This window comes from Anomaloglossus baeobatrachus, chromosome 1 (assembly GCF_048569485.1).
Source record: "Anomaloglossus baeobatrachus isolate aAnoBae1 chromosome 1, aAnoBae1.hap1, whole genome shotgun sequence".
In the NCBI taxonomy this organism is placed as follows: Eukaryota; Metazoa; Chordata; class Amphibia; order Anura; family Aromobatidae; genus Anomaloglossus; species Anomaloglossus baeobatrachus.
In genome coordinates this window covers 467,697,830-467,721,487 of record NC_134353.1, presented here as the reverse complement: position 1 = coordinate 467,721,487, position 23,658 = coordinate 467,697,830, and the positions used below count along the sequence as shown (strand labels likewise).

Genomic DNA, 23,658 nt, shown 5'->3' with positions numbered 1-23,658 from the left:
CTATATACATCATGCCACCCCCCCATGATAATCCAAGAGATAGAAATGGTGTAATGTTTCTTCATGAAGGCGTTGCTCATGTGTTCTCCAGATCAATCTATGGCTATCAATGCATTAAAGACAAAAGTGAGATTCATTGCTAAAGAGGATAGACCTCTATACCAGCCTGCATTGTTCCTGTGACGTCTGCCCGGAACCACAGTCTCAGGATGGCTGTCTCGAACAGACTAGAGGTAAGCTACCCACTCGACAGAATCCCGAGAACTCCAAAACCAGTTAACCCCTAATCAGGGATCTGGCATTACCACAGGGTCCAAGAGATCGCTGCCTATGGAAAGCTGCAGTCCAGAGAAGAGTGGTAGTCAGGCAGGGTCAAAACCAGGAGGTACAAAAAGGGACAAAAACGGCAAGCAAGAGCGTAGTCAGGAAACCAGGCCAAGGTAAAACTGGAGACGGGAGAGGAGTACAAAACACGGCAGGCAGGGGAGCCGTCAGTTAACAGGCAGAGGTCCAAACATGGGAATCAAAATTCAGGAGCAGGGTGTGAACCAGAGACCAGCAGAATACTATAAAACTATATCTGGCGGCAACCAGCAGACAGGAGAAGGAATAAGAAGGGTGTGGTGCCTTCCCATTGTGTGTGGCTGAAAGGTAGTAACGTCAGCTGGAAGGCACACGCCACCACAGTTAGCCAGTGATACTGCAAGTCCCAGGCAAACCCAGCTTAGTGGATGGGCGGAGCCTGTGCCCACCAGAGTTACTGGTACTGATGCCACCCCAATTACCAGCACTGCCTACGGCTGGAATACAGCGGTGTCTGGTGCCCGAAGCAGAAGTAGCAGGAGTAGACTCTGGTGGAGACGTGACCGTTCCATTCTAGCCTCTAGTTGCCATCTTGAGGTCATGTGGGAAATGCCATGAAGTGAACTTCAAGAAATGTCACAATGGCCAGTAATTATGGTGTGGGGTGCAAAATGTTTGGTACTTGGACACCTCTAGTCTTCATTCCAGGAACACTGATAGCTTAACATTACTTTGATTTGGTTATAGAACCAGTCATATAGCCATTTCTCCAAGCATTTCCGAACTGGCCTCCCATTGACCACACCTCAGACGTCATTATTCGGAAAGAGAGCTGCTAGCAGTGTAGCTTTGATGATTTGGGTGCTGAAATACACTTAGTGTGGCAGAACCTCCCTCAGGCAACTATTAACCCCTTCATGACCTATGATGTACCTATACATCATGGTTAGGAAGGCATTCCCAACCTATGACGTATGGGTATGTTATGGCGACCATGCAGCCGCCATTACTGCAGTGATGGTAATCTCACGAAGGTGACTGCTGTTTCTTTAAGGGACTTGGGGCCACAGGGTGTTTTGTCGCCCCCCCCGCAACTATGATGTGATTGTCTGTTTAATCCTAAACATTCAATCACACCAATACCAATGTTTCAGGCAAATGACAAGGGGGCATTCAGGGAGTTGAATCCGTGTGTGCTTCCCTTCATAAACCCTAAATCTGTAGGTGTACCCTGAGGTACTCTCACGTAGCTTATACAGCCTAATTTCATACAAGCCCCCATGTCCTGAAGGTCTTTGCATGCAAGGAGGTTGCAGTGGTGAGCCGGAAGTGAAGGGACATGTGCACATCCGCAGCGGTGAGTACGTCAGCTTCTCTGCCAGGTGGAGTGAGTTTATAAAGCTTTATAAAACATGTGCAATAGGGTCTTACCCAATATGAAGGCGAAAAAGGTGAGAAAGCAGGCCACTCACCTTGTGTGCTAATGTGAGCCATAACCAGTGCAAAAAAGTTATCAGCTGGTCCACGAGCCCATAAGGCCGCTTTACATGCAACGACATCGCTAATGAGATGTCGTTGGGGTCACGGAATTCGTGCCGCACATCTGGCCTCATTAGTGACATCGTTGCGTGTGACACATACGAGCGACCACTAACGATCAAAAATACTCACCTGATCGTTGACACGTTCTAATCCCAAATATCGTTGCTGCTTTAGGACGCAGGCTGTTCGGCGTTCCTGAGGCAGCACACATTGCTATGTGTTACACCCCAGAAACGACAAACAGCACTGTACCTGCGTCCTCTGGCAACAAGGTGGGCATGTCTTTCATTCAGCTACTCTCCGCCCCTCCGCTTCTATTGGACGCCTGCCGTGTGAGGTCGCTGTGACGCCGCACGAACCGCCCCCTTAGAAAAGAGGCTGTTCTCCGGCCACAGCGACGTTGCTGGGAAGATAAGTTCGTGCGACGGGGCCTAGCGATATTGTCCGCCACGGGCAGCGATTTTCCCGTGACACACAAAAGACGGGGGTGGGTGCGATCGGCAGCGACATCGCTAGCGATGTCGCTGCGTGTAAAGTGGTCTTAAGACTGACCAGGTGGAGGGAGTGAGGCAGGGCAAAGACTCAGGCATTGCACAAGATTTTTGAGGTGTACATTCCCTATAGGGACTTCTGTATAGATGAGTACTTAATACACTTCAAGGGCAGGCTTAACATTTGGCAATACCTTCGCAATGAGAGGGCCAGATACCGAATTAAAATCTGCAAGCTGTGCCAGAGTACCTCACGGTACACCTACAGCTTTAGCATTTACAAAGGAAGGGACACCCGAACTGAACCCCCAGAATGCCCCTTTGTCCTGGGATTGAGTGGAAAAATTGTAAGGGATTTGGTGCACCCACTGTTGGATCAGGGTTATCACCTGTACGAAGATAATTTTTCCACCAGCATCCCACTCTTCGGCCAGAGTCACACTTGCGAGTGCCTCGCATGTAACTCGCGCGAGTCTCTCATTGCATCACCCGGCACGGCCGCACACTCACCAGACAGGAGCGTCTCAGCTGCATAGAGATACATGCAACTGACCCGCTCCTGTCAGGAGAGTGTGCAGTCGTGCCGGGTGATGCAATGAGAGACTCGCGCGAGTTACACGCGAGGCACTCGCAAGTGTGACTACGGCCTTCAAGTCTCTCTCTGCAGCAGCTACCGCAGCTTTCAGTACTATATACAAAAAACAAAGGGTCCTCCCTAGGTCACTAATTGGACAGCTGCTCCGAAAGAGTGAGAACAGTGCCCAATGTAGCGATAACATACTAGTGGTCAAGTACAAGGACAAGAGGAATGTCCTTTTCTTGACCACAATACATGGTGATGGCAGCACCCCGACTGCTCTATGAGGGTCATTTACACAGGTCCACAATCCAGACTGTGTCCTGAGGTACAAGAAGAACCTGGGGGAGTTGATTTCCCTGATCAAGACCTACATCCCTACAGTGCCCTGTGCAAACCAAAGGTGTGGTCCAAAAGCTGGCCAATTCACTTATGCCAACCTGACATATTGTACACAACTAACATATGCCAATGTAACATGTGCCGCCCCCGTGCCAGCAGGCGGCGCTGCTTGGATCCGGGCCTTTAGGGGTGGTGGCTCAAGGGTCTCCGGACCCAGGGGTCTCGCGGACATGCCGAATAAAAAGGGGGGACATAGATGTACGGGCTAGGCCGTAGTAAGTTCGTGACGCCACCCACGGTGTGTGGTGAGGTGGGACACCACTGCTGCTGTTGTGGGGAACCCGGGGGAGATGTTGTGGCAGCTAGTTGTTAACCCCTCCGTGTGTAGGGATGGTTGGCCCGGGACCCGGTGCCTCTGTGCAGGGTATAGCGACCGCAGGGAGTGTTTGTTTACTCACAGTTAATAAATCACACAAGTCTCTGGTAAACCAAGGTGCTGGTGGCCGGTTCCGCGGCTGGTTGCATTCGGGTCCCCCACCTGGGCTGGTGGTCTCTATCCTTTTCCTCTGCACTGTTTGTGTAAGGTGGAATTCCTAGTCTGAAACTCAGGAGTCCACTCCCGGCTGGATGTGGCCTAAGGAGCCGTGCCCGCAGACGCTGGCCCGTGGGATCTATGGGCCCTGGCGGTGACCTCCTATCCCTATCGGTGGGCTGTTGTATTCTATGAGGGACTTTGGGTGGGACAAGACCTCTAGTCCTGGCCTCAATCGGTGAATTAACAAGTCCGCCTGTTTCCGGTTCTGGCTTCACGGTTCCCCGTGTCGGTACCGGCGGTTAACAACCCTGTCCCGATCCACCTCGGTTCTGCCGAGCCGTCTTCCCGTCTCCTGCTGACGGAGACCAACGTCTGCCTCCTAGCCAGAGGCACCAGAGCTCCTAGCCTGGTACCGTTCAACTTGAACTTTCCTGCTGGAGCTACACTTAGCTCCAGCCCACACTCCTCTCCAAACTGAACTTCAAACTCCACTGCTTGTTTTCCCGCCCTGGCCTGTCTGGACCCCTGGGTGGGCGTGTCCAACCGCCTGGTCACACACACTGGTGTGTCTATCTTTCCCTAAGGGGTGGTGACTAGGGTTTCTGGTTGGCTGTGTGTTTCCTAGTGAGGGAAAGGTGTTATGCAGGGGCCTATCTGTGACTACCTGGTTTTGCCAGGGCGTCACAAACATACTTTCCACATTTCACATAATCCAACCTGACGCACTCTACACAACTCACATATGCCAACCTGACATTCTCTACACAACTGACATGTGAATCTGATTTACTCTGCATAACTTACATGTGTCACCCTGATGCACTCTACATAGCTCAAATATGCCACCACATTATAAAATTTACATACCAGGAAAACCCCAGATCAATTTCAATATAGTGTCACTTGTGAGAGTGTTCCTACCGTTTTAGGCTTTTCAAACATGACATGACAGCCGCAGAAAATTCCATCAAAATCTGCACTCCAAAAGTCAGTCCTTCCTTTCAGAGCTTACAGTCCAAACAGTAGTTTCTCATCACATATGGTGAATCAGCGTACTAAGGAGAAATTGCGCAATAAATTTTGGGGTCAATTTTTTTCTGCTATCCTTGTGAAAATGAAAAAAATTGGGGTTAATGCAACATATTTGTGGTAAAAAAAATATATATCTTCATTTTTATGTCTCAATGTTATAAAATTCTGTGAAGCACATGGTGGTTAAATTCCTTGGGGGATTTAGTTTATAAAATAGGGTAACTTGTTTTCCCCTGTTTAGGCACATCAAGGGCTCTCCAAATGCAACATGGAGTCCGCTAACTATTCCAAATTTGTGTTCAAAAAGTCAAATGGCGCTCCATCACTTTCAAGTCCCGCTCTGTGCCCAAACAGTGGTTTTCCACCACATATGAGGTATCATCGCACTAAGGAGAAATTGCAAAACAAATTTTGAGGCCCATTCTCTCCTCTTACCCTTGTGACCATTCAAAATTTGGAGCTAAAGCATCATTTTTGTGGAAAAAAAAAGTTAAATATTTATTTATTCCTTCCACATTGCATTAGCTCCTGCACAGCATGTGAAGGGTTAGTAAACTTTTGGATGTAGTTTTGAGTAGTGTGAGGAGTGCAGTTTATAGTGTCAGCCACTACTGCCTCTTGTGGTAAGGCATTCTGAGGTCTGACTGCTTTAGAATGGTGTCACTTTTGGGTATTTTTTGTCACCTAGGTCTCTCAAAGTCACTTAAAATGTGATGTGGTCCTTTAAAAACAGTTTTGTAAATTTTGTTTGATATATGACAAATTGCTGATGAACTTTGAACCCTTCTAACTTCCTGACAAAAAAAAATTATGTTTGAAAACTTGTGCTGATATAAAGTAGACATGTGGGGAATGTTATTTATTAACTATTTTGTGCGACAAAACTATAGCTTAAGGGAATACAAGTTAACATGTCTATCGACCCTATGATATCCATCATTTTGTGACTTTTCCGTCTTGGTGCTGTAATTTTCAGTATTGAGGAGTGTACTGCACATGTGGAGCGAGGTTACAGCTGTAAGACACAAGCATGTTTGTACCTGGCATTGTTATTTAAATGACATTGCACAATCGGAAATTTCCTAATAAATTCATATGCAGTCATATCTTGTCTGACAAAACCTGTTTGAGCTTCACATTTCTAGTTATGTAGTCGGTCAAAAAAATCTGTATTAAATTCATCAATTCATTCATGTAAAATAGCAATTATTATTCATCCATGAGAATGACTAGATTTTGTGGTCAGTACCCAAACCTATGATTAAAAACCAGGATTTTTCTATCTGTATAATGGATGTGTCTGACCTTACAGGGAGATGGTATGATCATACCACATCTCCTGTGCTGAGATAATCTTATAAATGTCCCTCTGCTGTGTACTGTGTAATGGATGTGTCTAACCGTACAGGGACATGGTCCGATCATACCACATCTCCTGTGCTGAGATAATCTTATAAATGTGCCCCTGCTATGTACTGTGTAATGGCTGTGTCTGACCTTACAGGGAGATGGTATGATCATACCACATCTCCTGTGCTGAGATAATCTTATAAATGTGCCCCTGCTATGTACTGTGTAATGGATGTGTCTGACCTTACAGGGAGATGGTATGATCATACCACATCTCCTGTGCTGAGATAATCTTATAAATGTCCCTCTGCTGTGTACTGTGTAATGGATGTGTCTAACCGTACAGGGACATGGTCCGATCATACCACATCTCCTGTGCTGAGATAATCTTATAAATGTGCCCCTGCTATGTACTGTGTAATGGATGTGTCTGACCTTACAGGGAGATGGTATGATCATACCACAGCTCCTGTGCTGAGATAATCTTATAAATGTGCCCCTGCTATGTACTGTGTAATGGCTGTGTCTGACCGTACAGGGACACGGTCTGATCATACCACATCTCCTGTGCTGAGATAATCTTATGTCCCCCTGCTATGTACTGTGTAATGATGGTGTCTGACCATACAGGGACATGGTCTGATCATACCACATCTCCTGTGCTGAGATAATCTTATATATGTGTCCCTGCTATGTACTGTGTAATGGCCGTGTCTGACCTTACAGGGAGATGGTATGATCATACCACATCTCCTGTGCTGAGATAATCTTATAAATGTGCCCCTGTTATGTACTGTGGCCATGTCTGACCTTACAGGGAGATGGTATGATCATACCACATCTCCTGTGCTGAGATAATCTTATAAATGTGCCCCTGTTATGTACTGTGTAATGGCCATGTCTGACCTTACAGGGAGATGGTATGATCATACCACATCTCCTGTGCTGAGATAATCTTATAAATGTGCCCCTGCTATGTACTGTGTAATGAATGTGTCTGACCTTACAGGGAGATGGTATGATCATACCACATCTCCTGTGCTGAGATAATCTTATAAATGTGCCCCTGCTATGTACTGTGTAATGGATGTGTCTGACCTTACAGGGAGATGGTATGATCATACCACATCTCCTGTGCTGAGATAATCTTATATATGTGCCCCTGCTATGTACTGTGTAATGGATGTGTCTGACTGTACAGGGACATGGTCTGATCATACCCCATCTCCTGTGCTGAGATAATCTTATATATGTCCCTCTGCTATGTACTGTGTAATGGATGTGTCTGACCATACAGGGACATGGTCTGATAATACCACATCTCCTGTGCGGAGATAATCTTATATATGTGTCCTTGCTGTGTTCTGTGTAATGGCCGTGTCTGACCGTACAGGTACATGGTCTGATCATACCACAGCTCCTGTGCTGAGATAATCTTATATATGTCCCCCTGCTATGTACTGTGTAATGGTTGTGTCTGGCCGTACAGGGACATGGTCTGATAGTACCACATCTCCTGTGCTGAGATAATCTTATATATGAGCCCCTGCTATGTACTGTGTAATGGATGTATCTGACTGTACAGGGACATGGTCTGATCATACCACAGCTCCTGTGCTGAGAAAATCTTATAAATATGCCCCCGTTATGTACTGTGTAGTGTTTGTGTCTGACCGTACAGGAACATAATCTGATCATACCACAGCTCCTAGGCCAAGGAGGAAATAGAGTTCATACAGGCATTACATTATAGGGCGGGATCATTGCTGATTCTTTTCGTGAGGTAAAACATTTTCCTGTCTGTTTTAGTAAATGTTTTACCTCAAAGAAAGAATTATTTGTGATCCCATGCTATACAGTCAGAAACAACCATTACAAAGCACATATATAAGATTATCTCAGCACAGGAACATTTTTTTTAAACACATCCAGTGGAACTTATTATTATTCCAAGATCTATTGATTAAAATTAATTTTGTTAGTGGGAAAACCCTTTAACCCCTTCACGACCGCGGGCAGTAAAATTATGTCCTATTTTAACGTGACTTAACGACCAGGGACGTAATTTTACTGCCTAAACTTCATTTGATTGCCGTGGCCATAGCAACGGTTTTCAAATGATGTGCCCTGCTGTTTCTTACAGCAGGGGACCTTTGCTTGACCCCAGGGTGGGTGGCATCGCCAACCCCCATCGACGATCGATGTGATTGGCTGTTCAAATCTGAACCGCCAACCACATCATTCGCACTGATTTCAGCAAAAATAATGCCCGAATTAGTGCAATACTATGAGATCCTGCTATGAAATGCCATAGCAGCTACAGCAGATCATAGGTGGATCTCAAACATGCCGCCCCCAGCCCCTGCAGCACTGATTGGAGCGATCGTGCTATGACGCGCAATCGCTCCAATCAGTGTGCAGTGGGGCGGTCTGATCTGCAGGTGGCCGCCCTCTCCAGGCCTGTGCTGGTCTGGGGAGCCTCCCCCAACATGTCTGCAGCGTGGAGTGGCTGGTACTTGTTGTACCACGCCACCGCCGCCGCCGCTAATGTCACCGCTTCTGCGCCTGCTCCACGTGAGTATTCCACTCTTCTTGCAGCCCGTGTGCGCTCCCGTTATGGCCCCTGCGCGCTCCCGTTATGGCCCCTGCCGGTGCCCCCTGCGGTCTGCCCCCCCACGCCCCGATCTGCCCCCCGACATCCCGATCTGCTCCCCCTCTCCCCTTGACGTCCTCTTACCTGCCTTCACCGGGTCGTCCGATTTCTTCACTGGCCCGATTACATCTGCCTCCATCTCTGGGTCCTTCTTCCTGGGTCTTCTGCTGATCTGTCCAACGTCCTGCCTGCGGCTCCTGTACAGCTGTCTATCTCGCTTGCCTTCTGTTCCTCCTGCTACTGCTCTGGGTACTGTGAATATAACTTTTTTTTTTTTTTTCCCCTGTGTCCTGTCCATTTGTACACCTCATCTGTCCGTGCGTCCCGCCGAGCACTGATCAGGGATGCAGATAACGGATCTGCATCCGTGGTCAATTTTTGGCGTGACTTTTTTTTCCGTATCCCCAACGCGTTTTGTATCGCATCTGTCCGTGCGTCCCGCCAATCGCTGATCAGGGATGCAGATAACGGATCTGCATCCCTGCTCAATTTTTGGCGTGACTTTTTTCCGTATCCCCAATGCGTTTTGTATCGCATCCATCCGTGTGTCCCGCCGAGTGCTGATCAGGGATGCACATAACAAATCTGCATCCCTGCTCAATTTTTGGCATGACTTTTTCTTTTTTCCGTATCACCGACGCTTTTTGTATCTCATCCGAATGTGCGTCCTGCAGCGGTCGATCAGTGCACCGCGTCTGTGTGTTTGAAAAGTCAAATGGCGTTCGTTCTCTTCTGAGCCCCACCATGCGCCCAAACAATTTATTTCCACCACATATGAGGTATCTGCGTACTCAGTAAAAATTGCACAATACGTTTTATGGTGCAGTTTTTCCTGATACCGTTGTAAAAAAAAAAAAAGCTACCTGGTTGATGCAAAAATTTTGTGGTAGAAAAAAATAAAATTTCACGGTTCAATGTTATCATTTTCTGTGGAGCCCCTGGGGGTGCAAGGGGCTCACCAAACATCTAGATAATTTCCTTGAGGGGATGGGGTCACTTGTGAGGGAGCTCCACTGTTTAGGCACCATAGGGGGTCTCCAAACATGACATGGCGTCCGCTAATGATTCCAACCAATTTTGCTGTCAAATGGTGTGCTTTCTCTTCTGAGCCCTGCCATGCGCCCAAACAATTACTTTCCACCACATATGAGGTATCGTCGTACTCAGGAGAAATTGCACAATACATTTTATGGTACATTTTTTCCTGATACCCTTGTGAAAAAAAAAGCTACGTGGTTCAAGTAACAGTTTTGTGGTGAAAAAAAAAAATTGTATTCATGGCTCAACATTATCAACTTGTGTGGAGCCCCTTGGGGCTCGCTAAACATCTAGGTAAATTCCTTGAGGCGTCTAGTTTCCAAAATGGGGTCACTTGTGGGGGAGCTCCATTGTTTAGGCACCTCAGGGGGTCTCCAAATGCAACATTACGTCAGCTAATGATTCCAACCAATTTTGCTGTCAAATGGTGCTCTTTCTCTTCTGAGCCCCGCCATGCGCACAAACAATTACTTTCCACCACATATGAGGTATCTGCGTACTCAGGAGAAAATGCACAATACATTTTAGGCCCCTTTCACACGTCAGTGATTCTGGGACGTTTGTGCTTTTTTTAAAACGTACCAGAATCACTGACATATGCAGACCCATTATAATGAATGGGTCTGCTCACACGTCAGTGATTTTTCACTGCACGTGTCTCCGTGCGGCGTACCCGCGGGTGCGTGATTGCCGCACGGAGACATGTCCATTTTTTTCTGGCATCACTGATATCCCACGGACCACGCAGTGGTGTGGTCCGTGAAACACGTGCCAGAAAAAAACGTGCTTTTAAAATAAAAAACATTTTAACTCACCCGGCGTCCAGCGATGTCCTCTGCAGCCCGTTCTCCCTGCTGCTTCTGAGCCGACTCATTATTGTCGCGCATATTCATTATGCGCGACACAGCCGACCCGGAAGCAGCTGCTGCGGGGGTCACCACCGGCTGGATGCTGCACCGCGAGAGTGATCAGCACCATGGACAGCGGGAGCGCGCACAGGTGAGTTGTTTTCTAAGTGCAATCACGGGCCACGGAGAACGGAGCCCGTATTGCACTTAGACAACCCACGTGTGCCGTGAATCACGGCACACGCAGGGACATGTGCTTGTTTTACACGCCAGTGAAAAACGTCACTGTTTTTCACTGACGTGTGAAACGGGCCTTATGGTGCATTTTTTACTGATACCCTTGTGAAAAAAAAGCTACCTAGTTGAAGCAACAGTTTTGTGGTAAAAAAAAAATTTTTCTTTTCACGGCTCAACGTTATAAACTTCTGTGAAGGCCCCAGGGGTTCAAAGTGCTCACCAAACATCTAGAAAAATTATATGAGGGCTCTAGTTTCCAAAATGGGGTCCCTTGTGGGGTAGCTCCATTGTTTAGGTACCTCAGAAGGTCTTCAAACCCAACATAGCGTCCGCTAATGAGTGCAGCTAATTTTGCAGTCAAAAATTCAAATGGCGCTCCTTGCCTTCCGAGCCCTGCCGTGTGCCCAAACATTTGATTTCCACCACATATGGGGTATCTGCGTACTCAGGAGAAAATGCACAATACATTTTATGGTGCATTTTTTCCTGATACCCTTGTGAAAAAAAAAGCTACGTGGTTCAAGTAAGTTTTGTGGTGAAAAAAAAAAATTGCATTCATGGCTCAACATTATCAACTTGTGTGGAGCCCCTTGGGGCTCGCTAAACATCTAGATAAATTCCTTGAGGCGTCTAGTTTCCAAAATGGGGTCACTTGTGGGGGAGCTCCATTGTTTAGGCACCTCAGGGGGTCTCCAAATGCAACATTACGTCAGCTAATGATTCCAACCAATTTTGCTGTCAAATGGTGCTCTTTCTCTTCTGAGCCCCGCCATGCGCACAAACAATTACTTTCCACCACATATGAGGTATCTGCGTACTCAGGAGAAAATGCACAATACATTTTAGGCCCCTTTCACACGTCAGTGATTCTGGGACGTTTGTGCTTTTTTTAAAACGTACCAGAATCACTGACATATGCAGACCCATTATAATGAATGGGTCTGCTCACACGTCAGTGATTTTTCACTGCACGTGTCTCCGTGCGGCGTACCCGCGTGTGCGTGATTGCCGCACGGAGACATGTCCATTTTTTTCTGGCATCACTGATGTCCCACGGACCACGCAGTGGTGTGGTCCGTGAAACACGTGCCAGAAAAAAACGTGCTTTTAAAATAAAAAACATTTTAACTCACCCGGTGTCCAGCGATGTCCTCTGCAGCCCGTTCTCCCTGCTGCTTCTGAGCCGGCTCATTATTGTCGCGCATATTCATTATGCGTGACACAGCCGACCCGGAAGCAGCTGCTGCGGTGGTCACCGCCGGCTGGATGCTGCACCGCGAGAGCAATCAGCACCATGGACAGCGGGAGCGCGCACAGGTGAGTTGTTTTCTAAGTGCAATCACGGGCCACGGAGAACGGAGCCCGGATTGCACTTAGACAACCCACGTGTGCCGTGAATCACGGCACACGCAGGGACATGTGCTTGTTTTACACGCCAGTGAAAAACGTCACTGTTTTTCACTGACGTGTGAAACGGGCCTTATGGTGCATTTTTTTACTGATACCCTTGTGAAAAAAAAGCTACCTAGTTGAAGCAACAGTTTTGTGGTAAAAAAAAATTTTTTTCTTTTCACGGCTCAACGTTATAAACTTCTGTGAAGGCCCCAGGGGTTCAAAGTGCTCACCAAACATCTAGAAAAATTATTTGAGGGCTCTAGTTTCCAAAATGGGGTCACTTGTGGGGTAGCTCCATTGTTTAGGTACCTCAGAAGGTCTTCAAACCCAACATGGCGCCCGCTAATGAGGGCAGCTAATTTTGCAGTCAAAAATTCAAATGGCGCTCCTTGCCTTCCGAGCCCTGCCGTGTGCCCAAACATTTAATTTCCACCACATATGGGGTATCTGCGTACTCAGGAGAAAATGCACAATACATTTTATGGTGCATTTTTTCCTGATACCCTTGTGAAAAAAAAGCTACCTCGTTGAAGCAACAGTTTTGTGGTAACATTTTTTTTTTTCTTTTTACGGCTCAATGTTATAAACTTCTGTGAAGCCCCCAGAGGTTCAAAGTGCTCACCAAACATCTAGAAAAATTATTTGAGGGCTCTAGTTTCCAAAATGGGGTCACTTGTGGGGTAGCTCAATTGTTTAGGCACCTCAGGGGGTCTTCAAACCCGACATGGCGTCTGCTAATGAGTGCAGCTAATTTTGTGTTCAAAAATTCAAATGGCGCTCCTTCCCTTTCGAACTCTGCCGTGCGCCCAAACAATTGATTTTTACCACATATGGGATATCGGCGTACTCAGGAGAAAATGCACAATAAATTGTAGGGTGCACTTTCTCTTTTCTCCCTTGTGAAAATTTTAATTTTATGGCTACAGTAACATTTTTGTGTTAAAAAGTAAAATTTTCATTTTTTCATTTTTTCCTTCGACATTGCTTTGGTTGCTGTGAAGCACCTAAAGGGTTAATAAACTTCTTGGATGTGGTTTTGAGCAGAGTGAGGGGTGCAGATTTTAGAATGGGGTCACTTTTGGGTATTTTCTGTCACCTAGGCCTCTCAAAGTCACCTCAAATGTGATGTGGTCCCTAAAAAAAATTCTTTTGTAAATTTTGTTGGAAAAATGAGAAATTGCTGATGACCTTTGACCCCTTCTAACTTTCTAACGAAAAAAAATTTTGTTTCGAAAATTGCGCTGATGTAAAGTAGACATGTGGGAAATGTTATTTAGTAACTATTTTGTGTGACATATTTCTCAGATTTATAGGCATGAATTTTCAAAGTTTGAAAATTGCGAAATTTTCAAAATTTTTGCAAAATTTCCTAAATTTTCACAAATAAACGCAAAAAATATCGGCCTAAATTTACCACTGTCAGGAAGTACAATATGTTAACAATCTCAGAATTTCCAGGATCCGTTGAAGCGTTCAAGAGTTATAACCTGTCAAAGTGACACTGGTCAGAAGTGCAAAAAATGGCCCGGTCATTAGGGTGTTTTAGTGGCCGGGGGTGAAGGGGTTAAGCCAGTTTGATTGTAGAATAGTTTTAATGGCTAAAACAATGGAGCTTAACGTTAAATAAGTACAATAATAATACTGAGGCTATTTCCTAATTCTTTATTTCCACTTTAGAAATGTAATTTCAGATATCCTCATAAAGTAGAAAGTCATGCAGCCTCTGAGCACATTATGGAAGAACAACCTATCGTTCGTAGGATAATTGTTGATCTTCGACCGGTATTAAAGGAGGCAGTGGATCCAGTTGATCTGTATGAAGAAGACATCTCAGACACAGAGAATGAATCCATTTCTACACCTCCACACTCACATCAAGAAATGAGTAGAACATCTTATTCACATTCTACATCATTACAACTTTCAGAACAAGATTTGCAAAGTGAGAATACTTCAGTTTCTCCATCAGGACTTTTTAATCAGGGGTTCAATAAAAGATATGCAAGTCTTGAAGAAGAATATCCTATTCTGAGGAACACTGAATCTATCAGATTTTCTCTCCCGTCATTACGGAACTGTCACAGCATTGAGGAGAAATCGAAGCCTGCACAAAATGGTCTTCAGCGGGTAAACTTGGTGCAATTAACTAATACAGGAACACTTACTTTTGATAAAGAACAGCAATTTAGTGTCGCTTCTTCAGTTACCTTCCCAAAAATCATACTAAAAGAATTACCCTCACAAAAGATGCCTAAAGATTCAGAACAAAGGCCTTCAGGATATGTGAGTATGAATTCAGGTCAAAAGCAAATACTAAACATTATAAGGATTTGTCAAAAAGCATAAAGCCTAGTTAAAAGAAATCTACCAGTAGGCTCAATCCTCCAAAACCATCTATATGTGCATGTGAGTCATAGGAAGCTGAATAAAATGATACCTTGATATCTGCGATCCGATATCTTATTGCAGAACAATCTGAAATTTTCTTAATAGGAAATGGGCTAAACACGAATCTCTGAGAATCTGCAACCAGAGCTTATTTTAAATTAAAGTGGGAATTATCAGTGTGAGACATGTAGATCAGGACAGCAGTCTGTCAGTTATTACATGTCTCACACTGGTAATACCTTCTTTCAGTTCTTGAGGAAGATTCGCGGAGAGATCTATGTCCGTTCCATAAATCTTAACATATTTCTCTGGAATAGACATCATAGATGTCATCATCAGATTGCACATAAAGGTATAATTTTATTCAGCTTCCTATGACCTGTATTTCTATATAGACGGCTTAGGAGGGTTGATCTTATCAGCAGATTCAATTTAAAAAGAGCAGAGTAGTAGAGAGTTGAGTTTGTATCATATACGAGCATCTGATTGAGAAATGTACCTCATTTTAAATCTGCAGACATGTCAAGATTAAAAACTTTGTAAAAAAAATATGGGTATAGTCAAATAAAGTTGCCAATTAACCCATTCATACCATGGCCATTTTCCATTTTGGCTCATTCATTTTTTCGTCCCCTTCTTCGAAAACCCATAGGTCACGGTTTCCCCTCCCTGTCCATATGGCTAGGAGGCGGAGCCTTCTCCCAGGCCTCACTTCCAAAGCTTGGATGCTTTAAATACTGTCATCTCCGATGAACCAGTGCCGGCTATAAGCTTAGCGCTGCTTTGCCTGTGGTTGCTGGTCCCTGTAAGTGTGATCCTGATCCGTCCCCCCTCTGTGCCCTCGTTCTCTGTCTGTGTTCTATCCCCTAGTCATTCTGCCATTCCTCTGTCCCACCTCTTTCCTTCCCACAATAGCCCCGGTTGTTCCCCCTCTCCTACCTACCTACTTGTTTCCTCTGGTACCGACCTCAGCCTGATCTCGACTCCTCCTCTGCTAGTTTCTCCGGTCTTCCTGCTGCTCGTACTCTGTATGACCCGGACCCGTCTAACCATCAACCACATGCCCCACAGCTTCAGCTGTCCGTCTGATGCTCGCAGACACTGAATTAGTACACACTGGGAGTTCCCCTCCTTGCTCATTCATCTCCATGTAGTGTCTTTCCCTGCAGGACTCCAGCTCCCCCTGCTGGCAGCCTGACACCATAACTATTTTTCTTTCAAATAATAAGATGATTGCAAGTTCAAGGGGGGGACTTGCAATTTAGTAAAAAGTGAAAAAAAAATCTAAAAAAGTTCAAGTCACCCCCTTTTGTTCCATTAAAAATAACACAATAAAAAAATAGACATATTTGGTATCAATGCATTCGTAAAAGTCTGATATATCAATATATTAAATAAATTAATCAAATTGCTAAAGAGTGTAACGAGAAAAAATCTAAATGCCAGAATTAAATTTTTTTGACGGTGGCAAAATTGCAATAAGATGCAATCAAAACATCGTATCTACCCCAATATCAGAAAAAACGTCAGTTCAGGGCACAAAAACAAGCCCTCACACAACCCCGTATGCTGAAAATTGAAGAAGGTATGGGTCCATGACAGTGGCCGCACAAGCCAAAATTATTGTTTTCCAATTTCCGGATTTTTTTCACCACTTAATAAAACTATACATGTTTGGTATCTGCGTAATAGTTGTGACCTGGAGAATCATACTGCCGGGTCAGTTTTACCATATTGTGAACATGGTAAATAAACACTCCCCCCCCACCTCCCCCCCCCAAAAAATAAAAAAATTGTACTTTTTTGCAATTTCAATGCACTTGGAATTGTTTGTCCCACCAGAGTATGACATGATATAATAAAAGGTGTCATTCAAACATAGAATTGAAAATGAAAAAAATGGAAAATAGCCTGGTCATGAACATGGTCAAGGTAAGTTTACAGATAATATTTAGTGCTATCTTGTAAAAGGCATCTAATGATTCTAATGGACATCATGAGAAATGGGTGACATATTTTGTGAAGTGTAGTATTTTTTTTAAAATGTATGTAAATTAGAAATAAGATGGTCCGGCAGGGGTAAGAACGTTTCTCAGTTCCAGAAAATCCCTTTAAACGCTTTATAATTATTAATTTGCTTCACTTAGGAGAACACATTTTGGCTGGGTCTAGAAAAGCGTCAGCTGCCAATATCAGAACTAGTAAGAGTTATTAAAGAGCAGACAAACAGTGAGCAGCACACATTCATCACTAAAGTGCTTTGCTCTCTTCGAGAAAAACAGTGAGTATTCTTATAAATAATAACTTTAGAAACTTTACAATACAAGTTTTAACTTTTACAAGTGTAATTTGATGCATGCAACAAGTATGCTTTTAAATTTCCACTTTCAATATAGATACTTGTTTCATGATGATGGGAACAGCCAAATAAGGGCCCTTTCGCCCTGCATTATTCCCCACATTCAGTGATCCTGTTGGGGCTTATGTCCAAACCCACTCTCCCCCACAAAACAAGATTTGGACATATGTGCCAACGGGGCCATTGACTGTAATGGTGGTTTATCTTAGCTGGTCTGGTGAGGTATTGTAATCCAGACTGTCTGGTGATTGTGGTACTTGTTGCTGAGTGCGGTTGTAGAGTTAACCCTTGCTGCCTTTTGTGGCTACCTTCCTGCTCTTGCTTTTTTCCTGAGTCTCTTATTGTCTATTCCGGTGTATGTGCAGTGTGTCAGAGTTTGGATTTTCCTTTTCCTGTCTTAATCTGTGTCTCCTTCTCACTTCTGCACCTTCCCTCCCTGGTGGGAGGGAGGAATCAGATTAGTCAGGAGCATAGCCAGGCACTAGACTTTGGCATCTCCACCATCAGGAGTAACCTTGAGGTTAGGGATATCCTAGGGTCCCCTAGCATGAGGAACAGCATGGCTGTCAGGAGGAATGGGCCTAAATTCCTGTCAACTTTTGTGAGAAGCTTGTGGAAGGAGATCCAAAACGTTTGACCCAAGTAATACACTTTAAGGGTAGTGGTACCAAATACTAATGAAATGTATGTAAACTTTTGACTTTGCTGAAACTAATCAAAATGCCTTAAAACATTCTCTCACTCTTTCCCTCTCTCCCAAATCAGGAAAGGTTTATTCTGATTTCATGTCAGATAGTGAGAAAAACATTCAAATGTGTCTTTATAGATATTGGAAGTAAATGTCTGGTTTTAACTGTATGTCTAAGTGCTATTTATAATGACTATTACCAGCACTTAGTCATCTCAGTTGCTGCCTATGCAGAACGCAGCTGCATTACAAAGTCATATTGACTGCTGCATATGCAGCAATAGATATTGTAAAACAAGATTAAACAAAGTCATAAGGTGCAGCAAAAACCCAGCAGTTTACATGATTTTTATCAGCTGCTTCACTCCGCATAGCCTCAGTATAATCATTATACTGAGCACTGTAGTGTCAGTTATTGCCTATGCAGAGGGCAGCAGCTGGTGCCAGTCATCTTTATGTGCCGCCACTGCAGCAGTCGAACTGCTCGGATCCGGGGTTGCTGTGGCTCAAGGTTCTCCGGACCCGGGGGCTCGTGGCCACTCAAATGTAAAGGGGGTATTTACAGCGGATTAATGTTCATGATGCCACCTGCGGGTTGCGGTAAAGGGGGAGTACCGCCGCTGCCAAAGGGAGTACCGGGGCAGATGGTGTGGGGTGTGGGGGCAGCAAAGTGTCAGTCCCGCCGCAGGTAGAGAAGGCCCCGGATGGTGGGGGGAAAGCAGGATTGGTAGTTGGATGGCACGGCCTTGGGAAAGCCGGGTGCAGGGGTCAGGTTACTCTCTGAGATAGTCTTGGTGCTTGACCAGGTGGAATAATTAGACACTCACACAGATGGTAAACCAAACTCTCTAGGCACCGCAGTCCCTGAAGGGGAGCTCGTCCAGGTCTCGTTCCCACCGGTGTCACTTGGTAAGTCTGGAGCCCTGCCTCCGTGCACAAATTGATTAGCTGTTGTGGCCCCTCGGCTTGAAGCTTTCGGGGCCCCGCTACCCGTGTGTATGGCAGCTGTGCTCTTGATGGCTGGCACTTGGGATTATAGTGGGTTGTGTACTTTGGAGAACCCTATCCCCGCATTGTGCTGATGCCTTCAATCTCTGAGTGCTTGGGGAAAGTTCATAAAGAGACTATCCTCCTCAGGTTAATTATCAAGGCGCCTGAAGCTCTTCCCTGATCTATGGTCCTGTACCCCGCCGTGCTCGGTACCGGTAAGGTACTTTGGCTTTCTGGTGCCATGAGTTCTCCTAAACTGCGTCCGTCACACCCCTGTCCATTGTTCCTGATACCGGTCCCCGACTCCTGTGGTCCCGGACCATCGTCTGCGACCCAACCTGTCACCTCCCTGGGAGCTACAACCCCCTAGCTCCTCTCTCTTTGAGGGCTAACTCTCAACTCTCTTGTCTCCCCTCCCACCAATCTGCCTGACCCCTAGATGGGCAGCTGTGCTCCAACTTGACCAACCCACTGGTGTGTCTGTACATGTCATGGTGTGAGGTGTGGTTGAGATTTGTAGTGTACATGTTAGTGACACCGTTGTTAGGAACCTGGAACCATGGAGGGTAGGCCCTGCACCCTGGGGGCAGGATGCAGTTCCCTGTAGCACCCTGATGTATTTAGGGGCACTACATTTCCCCTTGGTTAAACGTAGCTCGTCTCCGAGCTACAGAGCACCTAGAGTTTTATTAAACAGGAACTGGAAACGATAACAGGTTAAAAACTCTTCCCACACAGGGGAGGCAATACACTTTAAAACGCTACAAACTCTCAGAGTTTTAACTTGAGAACAACTGGGAACGCTACCGGTTGTAGCGGTAATCGGTGGCTCAGCCTACTCTGCTGCAGCCCCTTCCTGCAACAGTCTTTTCCCATTGTCCCTTTCCCTTCAACCCACCATCCAAAACACCTGAACCTTGGTGCCACGGCTAGCCATGGTGTCGCACCACCCCGAGTTCCTAGCAGTGTCCGTGGTGAAAAGGTTGAAAACCCTGATGGTTCAGGGGACGACTCTGGTAGGCACACGAGGTGCAACTAGCACAAGTTTGTGCTGGCTGCTGCCAGTCCTGCAGCCATGGTCCGTATTTAACTTTATAATCATCAGAAAATCAGGTGACTTTCCCGGTTAATTAATACTTTCAACATTATTGATTATGCATATTTTCAACCATTGAAACATCATAAAAGTATAACATTTTAACGAGGTAGCCGGGTTCCACTACCATTTTACTCTATCAGGCAATCTGGGGTGGTTGTGGAGGCTGGCACTATCTTCCCCACCATCAGGGTACACTTATCATCTTCCCAGGTGTACGAGCCCCACTCCCCTTACCTTCGGCAGCACAAGGCTATTAATCCTGGCCTCAGGTTTCGGTCAGAGTGCCCCTCCTCCAGGGTAACTGGCTGCAATCGGACTCCGGCGGCCCCGGTAGCTACCGGGAGGCCGTCCGGTGGTGGAATCGGCATGTCGGCAGACTCCTCCTCTGCAGCGTTGGATAGATATTCCGCAGCCGGGATAGCAGCGGTCGGGTGCTCTGTATCGAGGTACAGGCCCGGTGATGCAGCCGGGTCTGGTCTGGCCATGGATGGAACCAGAGGCGTTGCAGCTTGGTCTGGTCTGGCCGTGGATGGTACCAGAGGCATTGCGGCCTGGTCTGGTCTGGCCGGTGGTAGTGCCAGAGGCGCTGCAGCCTGCTCGTCTTCCATGGGGGCTGGAGGTTCCGCTGCCGATGTCAGCGTCACCAGCTCAGCTTCAGCCACAGCCAAGGGTGGAGGAGGGGGCATGGCTCTTGCAGTGGCTGAGGGCAGACCGGATTCCGCGGCCGGGTATGCCATATCAACCGAAACTGTGTTACTGCTTACCCGCTCCACACGCAGGGCATCCGCCTCACGGGCCCGCACCGCCACGGCCACGCTCCTCATCTCGACTCTCCAGTCATCCAGCAGGAACAGGAACTGCGTCCGCATCCTCCTGCAGAGTCGTTCTGTCTCCTCTTCAATCCAGGTAGCTGTCCCAGGAACAGCACGTTCTGGTGACCAGTCCCTTGGCGCCCACATCTTGCTGCAAGTTCCAGGAACTTCTGAGCAAAGCCCTGGCGTCCCAGCGCCCACCTCCGCTCCCACATCCTGTCACACCCCCCTTGGTTCTCGTAACCAATCTCTCTGGATGAGGGGCGGGGATTCGGCTTCACGCTCTTTTGCTGGGGATGATGGCGCAGTTGCTGTTTACGGCGCCAAAATATGGCAGGCAAGATGGCGGCAAGGTAATTTTACAGTCACTTTTCAGATTTGGACAGTTCTGTAAGGCGCACGTCACCCAGGTTAGTGGGCCCAGTTCTTATCCTGTTCGTGACGCCAGGAATTTGAGGTGTGCCGCCCCTGCAGCAGTTGAGCTGCTTGGATCCGGGGTTGCTGTGGCTCGAGGGCTATTTACAGGGGGATAAATGTTCATGACGCCACCTATGGGTGGGAGGGAGTACCGCCGCTGCCAAAGGAAGTACCGGGGCAGATGGTGTGAGGGCAGCAAGGTGTCAGTCCCTCCGTAGGTAGGGAAGGCGCTGGATGGTGGGGGCAAGCAGAATTGATGGTCGGATGGCACGGCCTTGGGAAAGCAGGGTGCAGGGGTCAGGTTACTCACTATGGTAGTCTTGGTGCTGGACCAGGTGGAATAAGCAGACATCACACAGATGGTAAACCAAAGTCTCTAGGTACCGCAGTCCTGCGGGGAGCTCGTCCAGGTCCCGTTCCCACCGGTGTCACTTAGTAAGTCTGGAGCCCTGCCTCCGTGCACAAATTGATTAGCTGTTGTGGCCCCTTGGCATGAAGCTTTCGGGGCCCCGCTACCCGTGTGTATGACAGCTATGCTCCTGATGGCTGGCACTTGGGATTTTAGTGGGTTGTGTGCTTTGGAGAACCCTATCCCCCGCGTTGTGCTGATGCCTTCAATCTCTGAGCACTTGGGGAAAGTTCATAAAGAGACTATCCTCCACAGGTTAATTATCAAGGTGCCTGAAGCTCTTCCCTGATCTAGGGTCCTGTACCCTGCCATGCTCGGTACCGGTAAGGTAATTGGGCTTTCTGGTGCCAGCAGTTCTCCTAAACTGCGTCCGTCACACTCCTGTCCAGTGTTCCTGATACCGGTCCCCAACTGCTGTGGTCCCGGACCACCATCTGCGACCCAACTTGTCGCCTCCCTAGGAGCTACAACCCCCTAGCTCCTCTCTCTTTGAGGGCTAACTCTCAACTCTCTTGTCTCCCCTCCCACCAGCCTACCTGACCCCTAGGTGGGCGGCCGTACTCCAACTTGACCAACCCACTGGTGTGTCTGTACAGGTCATGGTGTGAGGTGTGGTTGGGATTTCTAGTGCGCATGTTAGTGACACCGTTGTTGGGAACCTGTAACCATGGGGGGTTGGCCCTGCACCCTGGGGGACAGGATGCAGTTCCCTGTAGAACCCTGATGTATTTAGGTGCGCTACATTTACCTCTGAATTTGGCACACAAGACAGCTACCCCCATAAGGTATAGTGGGGTTGCTGAAAAGTTTTAAAAATAATTTATAGGATGTTACATCAAGAATAATTAGGATGTTGTGGCCCTTGGTGGTAGATTGGCTATCCTACATGGATGGCAGAAGCATGCATACACAGGTGTATGGAACGATCTTACAATGCAATGAGCTTGATGTTGTCAACAGTCCTATATAAGGCAACAAAGTATTTGGTCCTTGTGACACTAGGTCAAAACTATGCTTACACTTACAACACTTTCCTGACTGCTGTGACAATCTGCTGGTACTTTCCTGAGCAGCACCTCTGTAAAACTGCAACAGTTTAATGTGTTATAATATCGGCAGTTCAGCACACTCATGTTGTTCTCAACCCCTCTCACGTTCACCTCCCGGTGGAAGGAGTCTTCTCCATTAGACTCTTGCTTACTTAGCACAATCTTGCAATCTACCATTCATAGTCACTGCCTCACATTAGAGGGAAGCTGTCAGGTGCACTATGCACCAAGTACCACAAGCAGTTATGGGTGCATATTGCTAATCCCTGCCTAACTGTCCCTGTATACACTAGTATAGATAAAGAGATCTTTAGAAAAAGGATTTCTAAAGATCTGTTATCTTATACTAATGAGCGCGGGGACTAGTCCCAAGGGCGTGAAATCCCCCAACTAGTCCGCCCTCTTAGCATACCAGCACGCCCATAGGGGTGTACTAACATGCTATTCAATTCAGCATCATCAGCGGTGACGCGTACCTGTGTTCGCAGTGAATGATGAAGCTGAATGCCGGGCACTTCCGGTCATGTGCAGTGGTGGACTAGTAGAGGGGATATAACGCCCTTGGGACTAGTCCCCTCTCTTATCAGCATAAGATAAAAGATCTTTAGAAATACTTTTCCTAAAGATCCGTTTATCTATGCTAGTGTATACAGGGACGGTTAGGCAGGCATTAGCAATATAGACTCAGAACTGCTCGTGGACCTGGGTGCATATTGAACCTGACAGTTCTCTTTAACACATCAGTCTCCTAGCCATCTCTGACATGGAACTCCCCGACATGATCAGGTATCAGTCTCCAGAGTTCTCCAGCGTGGCTGTAACACCAGCTTCCCTGCAGCACAGACGCAGACATACTTAACACCATAGCTGGCCTGCACCCTCCCCCGCCTCTCCATAGCCATTCATGTGTCCTCCTGTTGCCTCCTACTCCCTGGACCTGCACACACTGCATAGATCCCCTGGCAGTGCACTTAGTGTGCATGTGCATTTACCTGCTCTTAAAAGGGCCAGCGTCCTTTTGCCTCTCAGCCTATGGCTATGAGTAACTGGGTATTTAAGTCATCATCCCACTAGGGGATGTGCCTAAACAGTGTGGTCAGTTAG

At 46.7% G+C, this 23,658-nt stretch overlaps 1 protein-coding gene across 1 annotated transcript in view; it reads left to right on the top strand.

Moving 5' to 3' along the window:
• The window catches only part of LOC142307535 (uncharacterized), a 114,881-nt gene that overhangs the window by 63,717 nt on the left and 27,506 nt on the right, over positions 1 to 23,658 (top strand). Inside the window, exons 5-6 of the mRNA XM_075347032.1 lie at positions 14,021 to 14,626; positions 16,879 to 17,012. Of these exons, the coding sequence (XP_075203147.1) occupies positions 14,021 to 14,626; positions 16,879 to 17,012 (740 nt within the window). The remainder of the gene's footprint in view (positions 1 to 14,020; positions 14,627 to 16,878; positions 17,013 to 23,658) is intronic.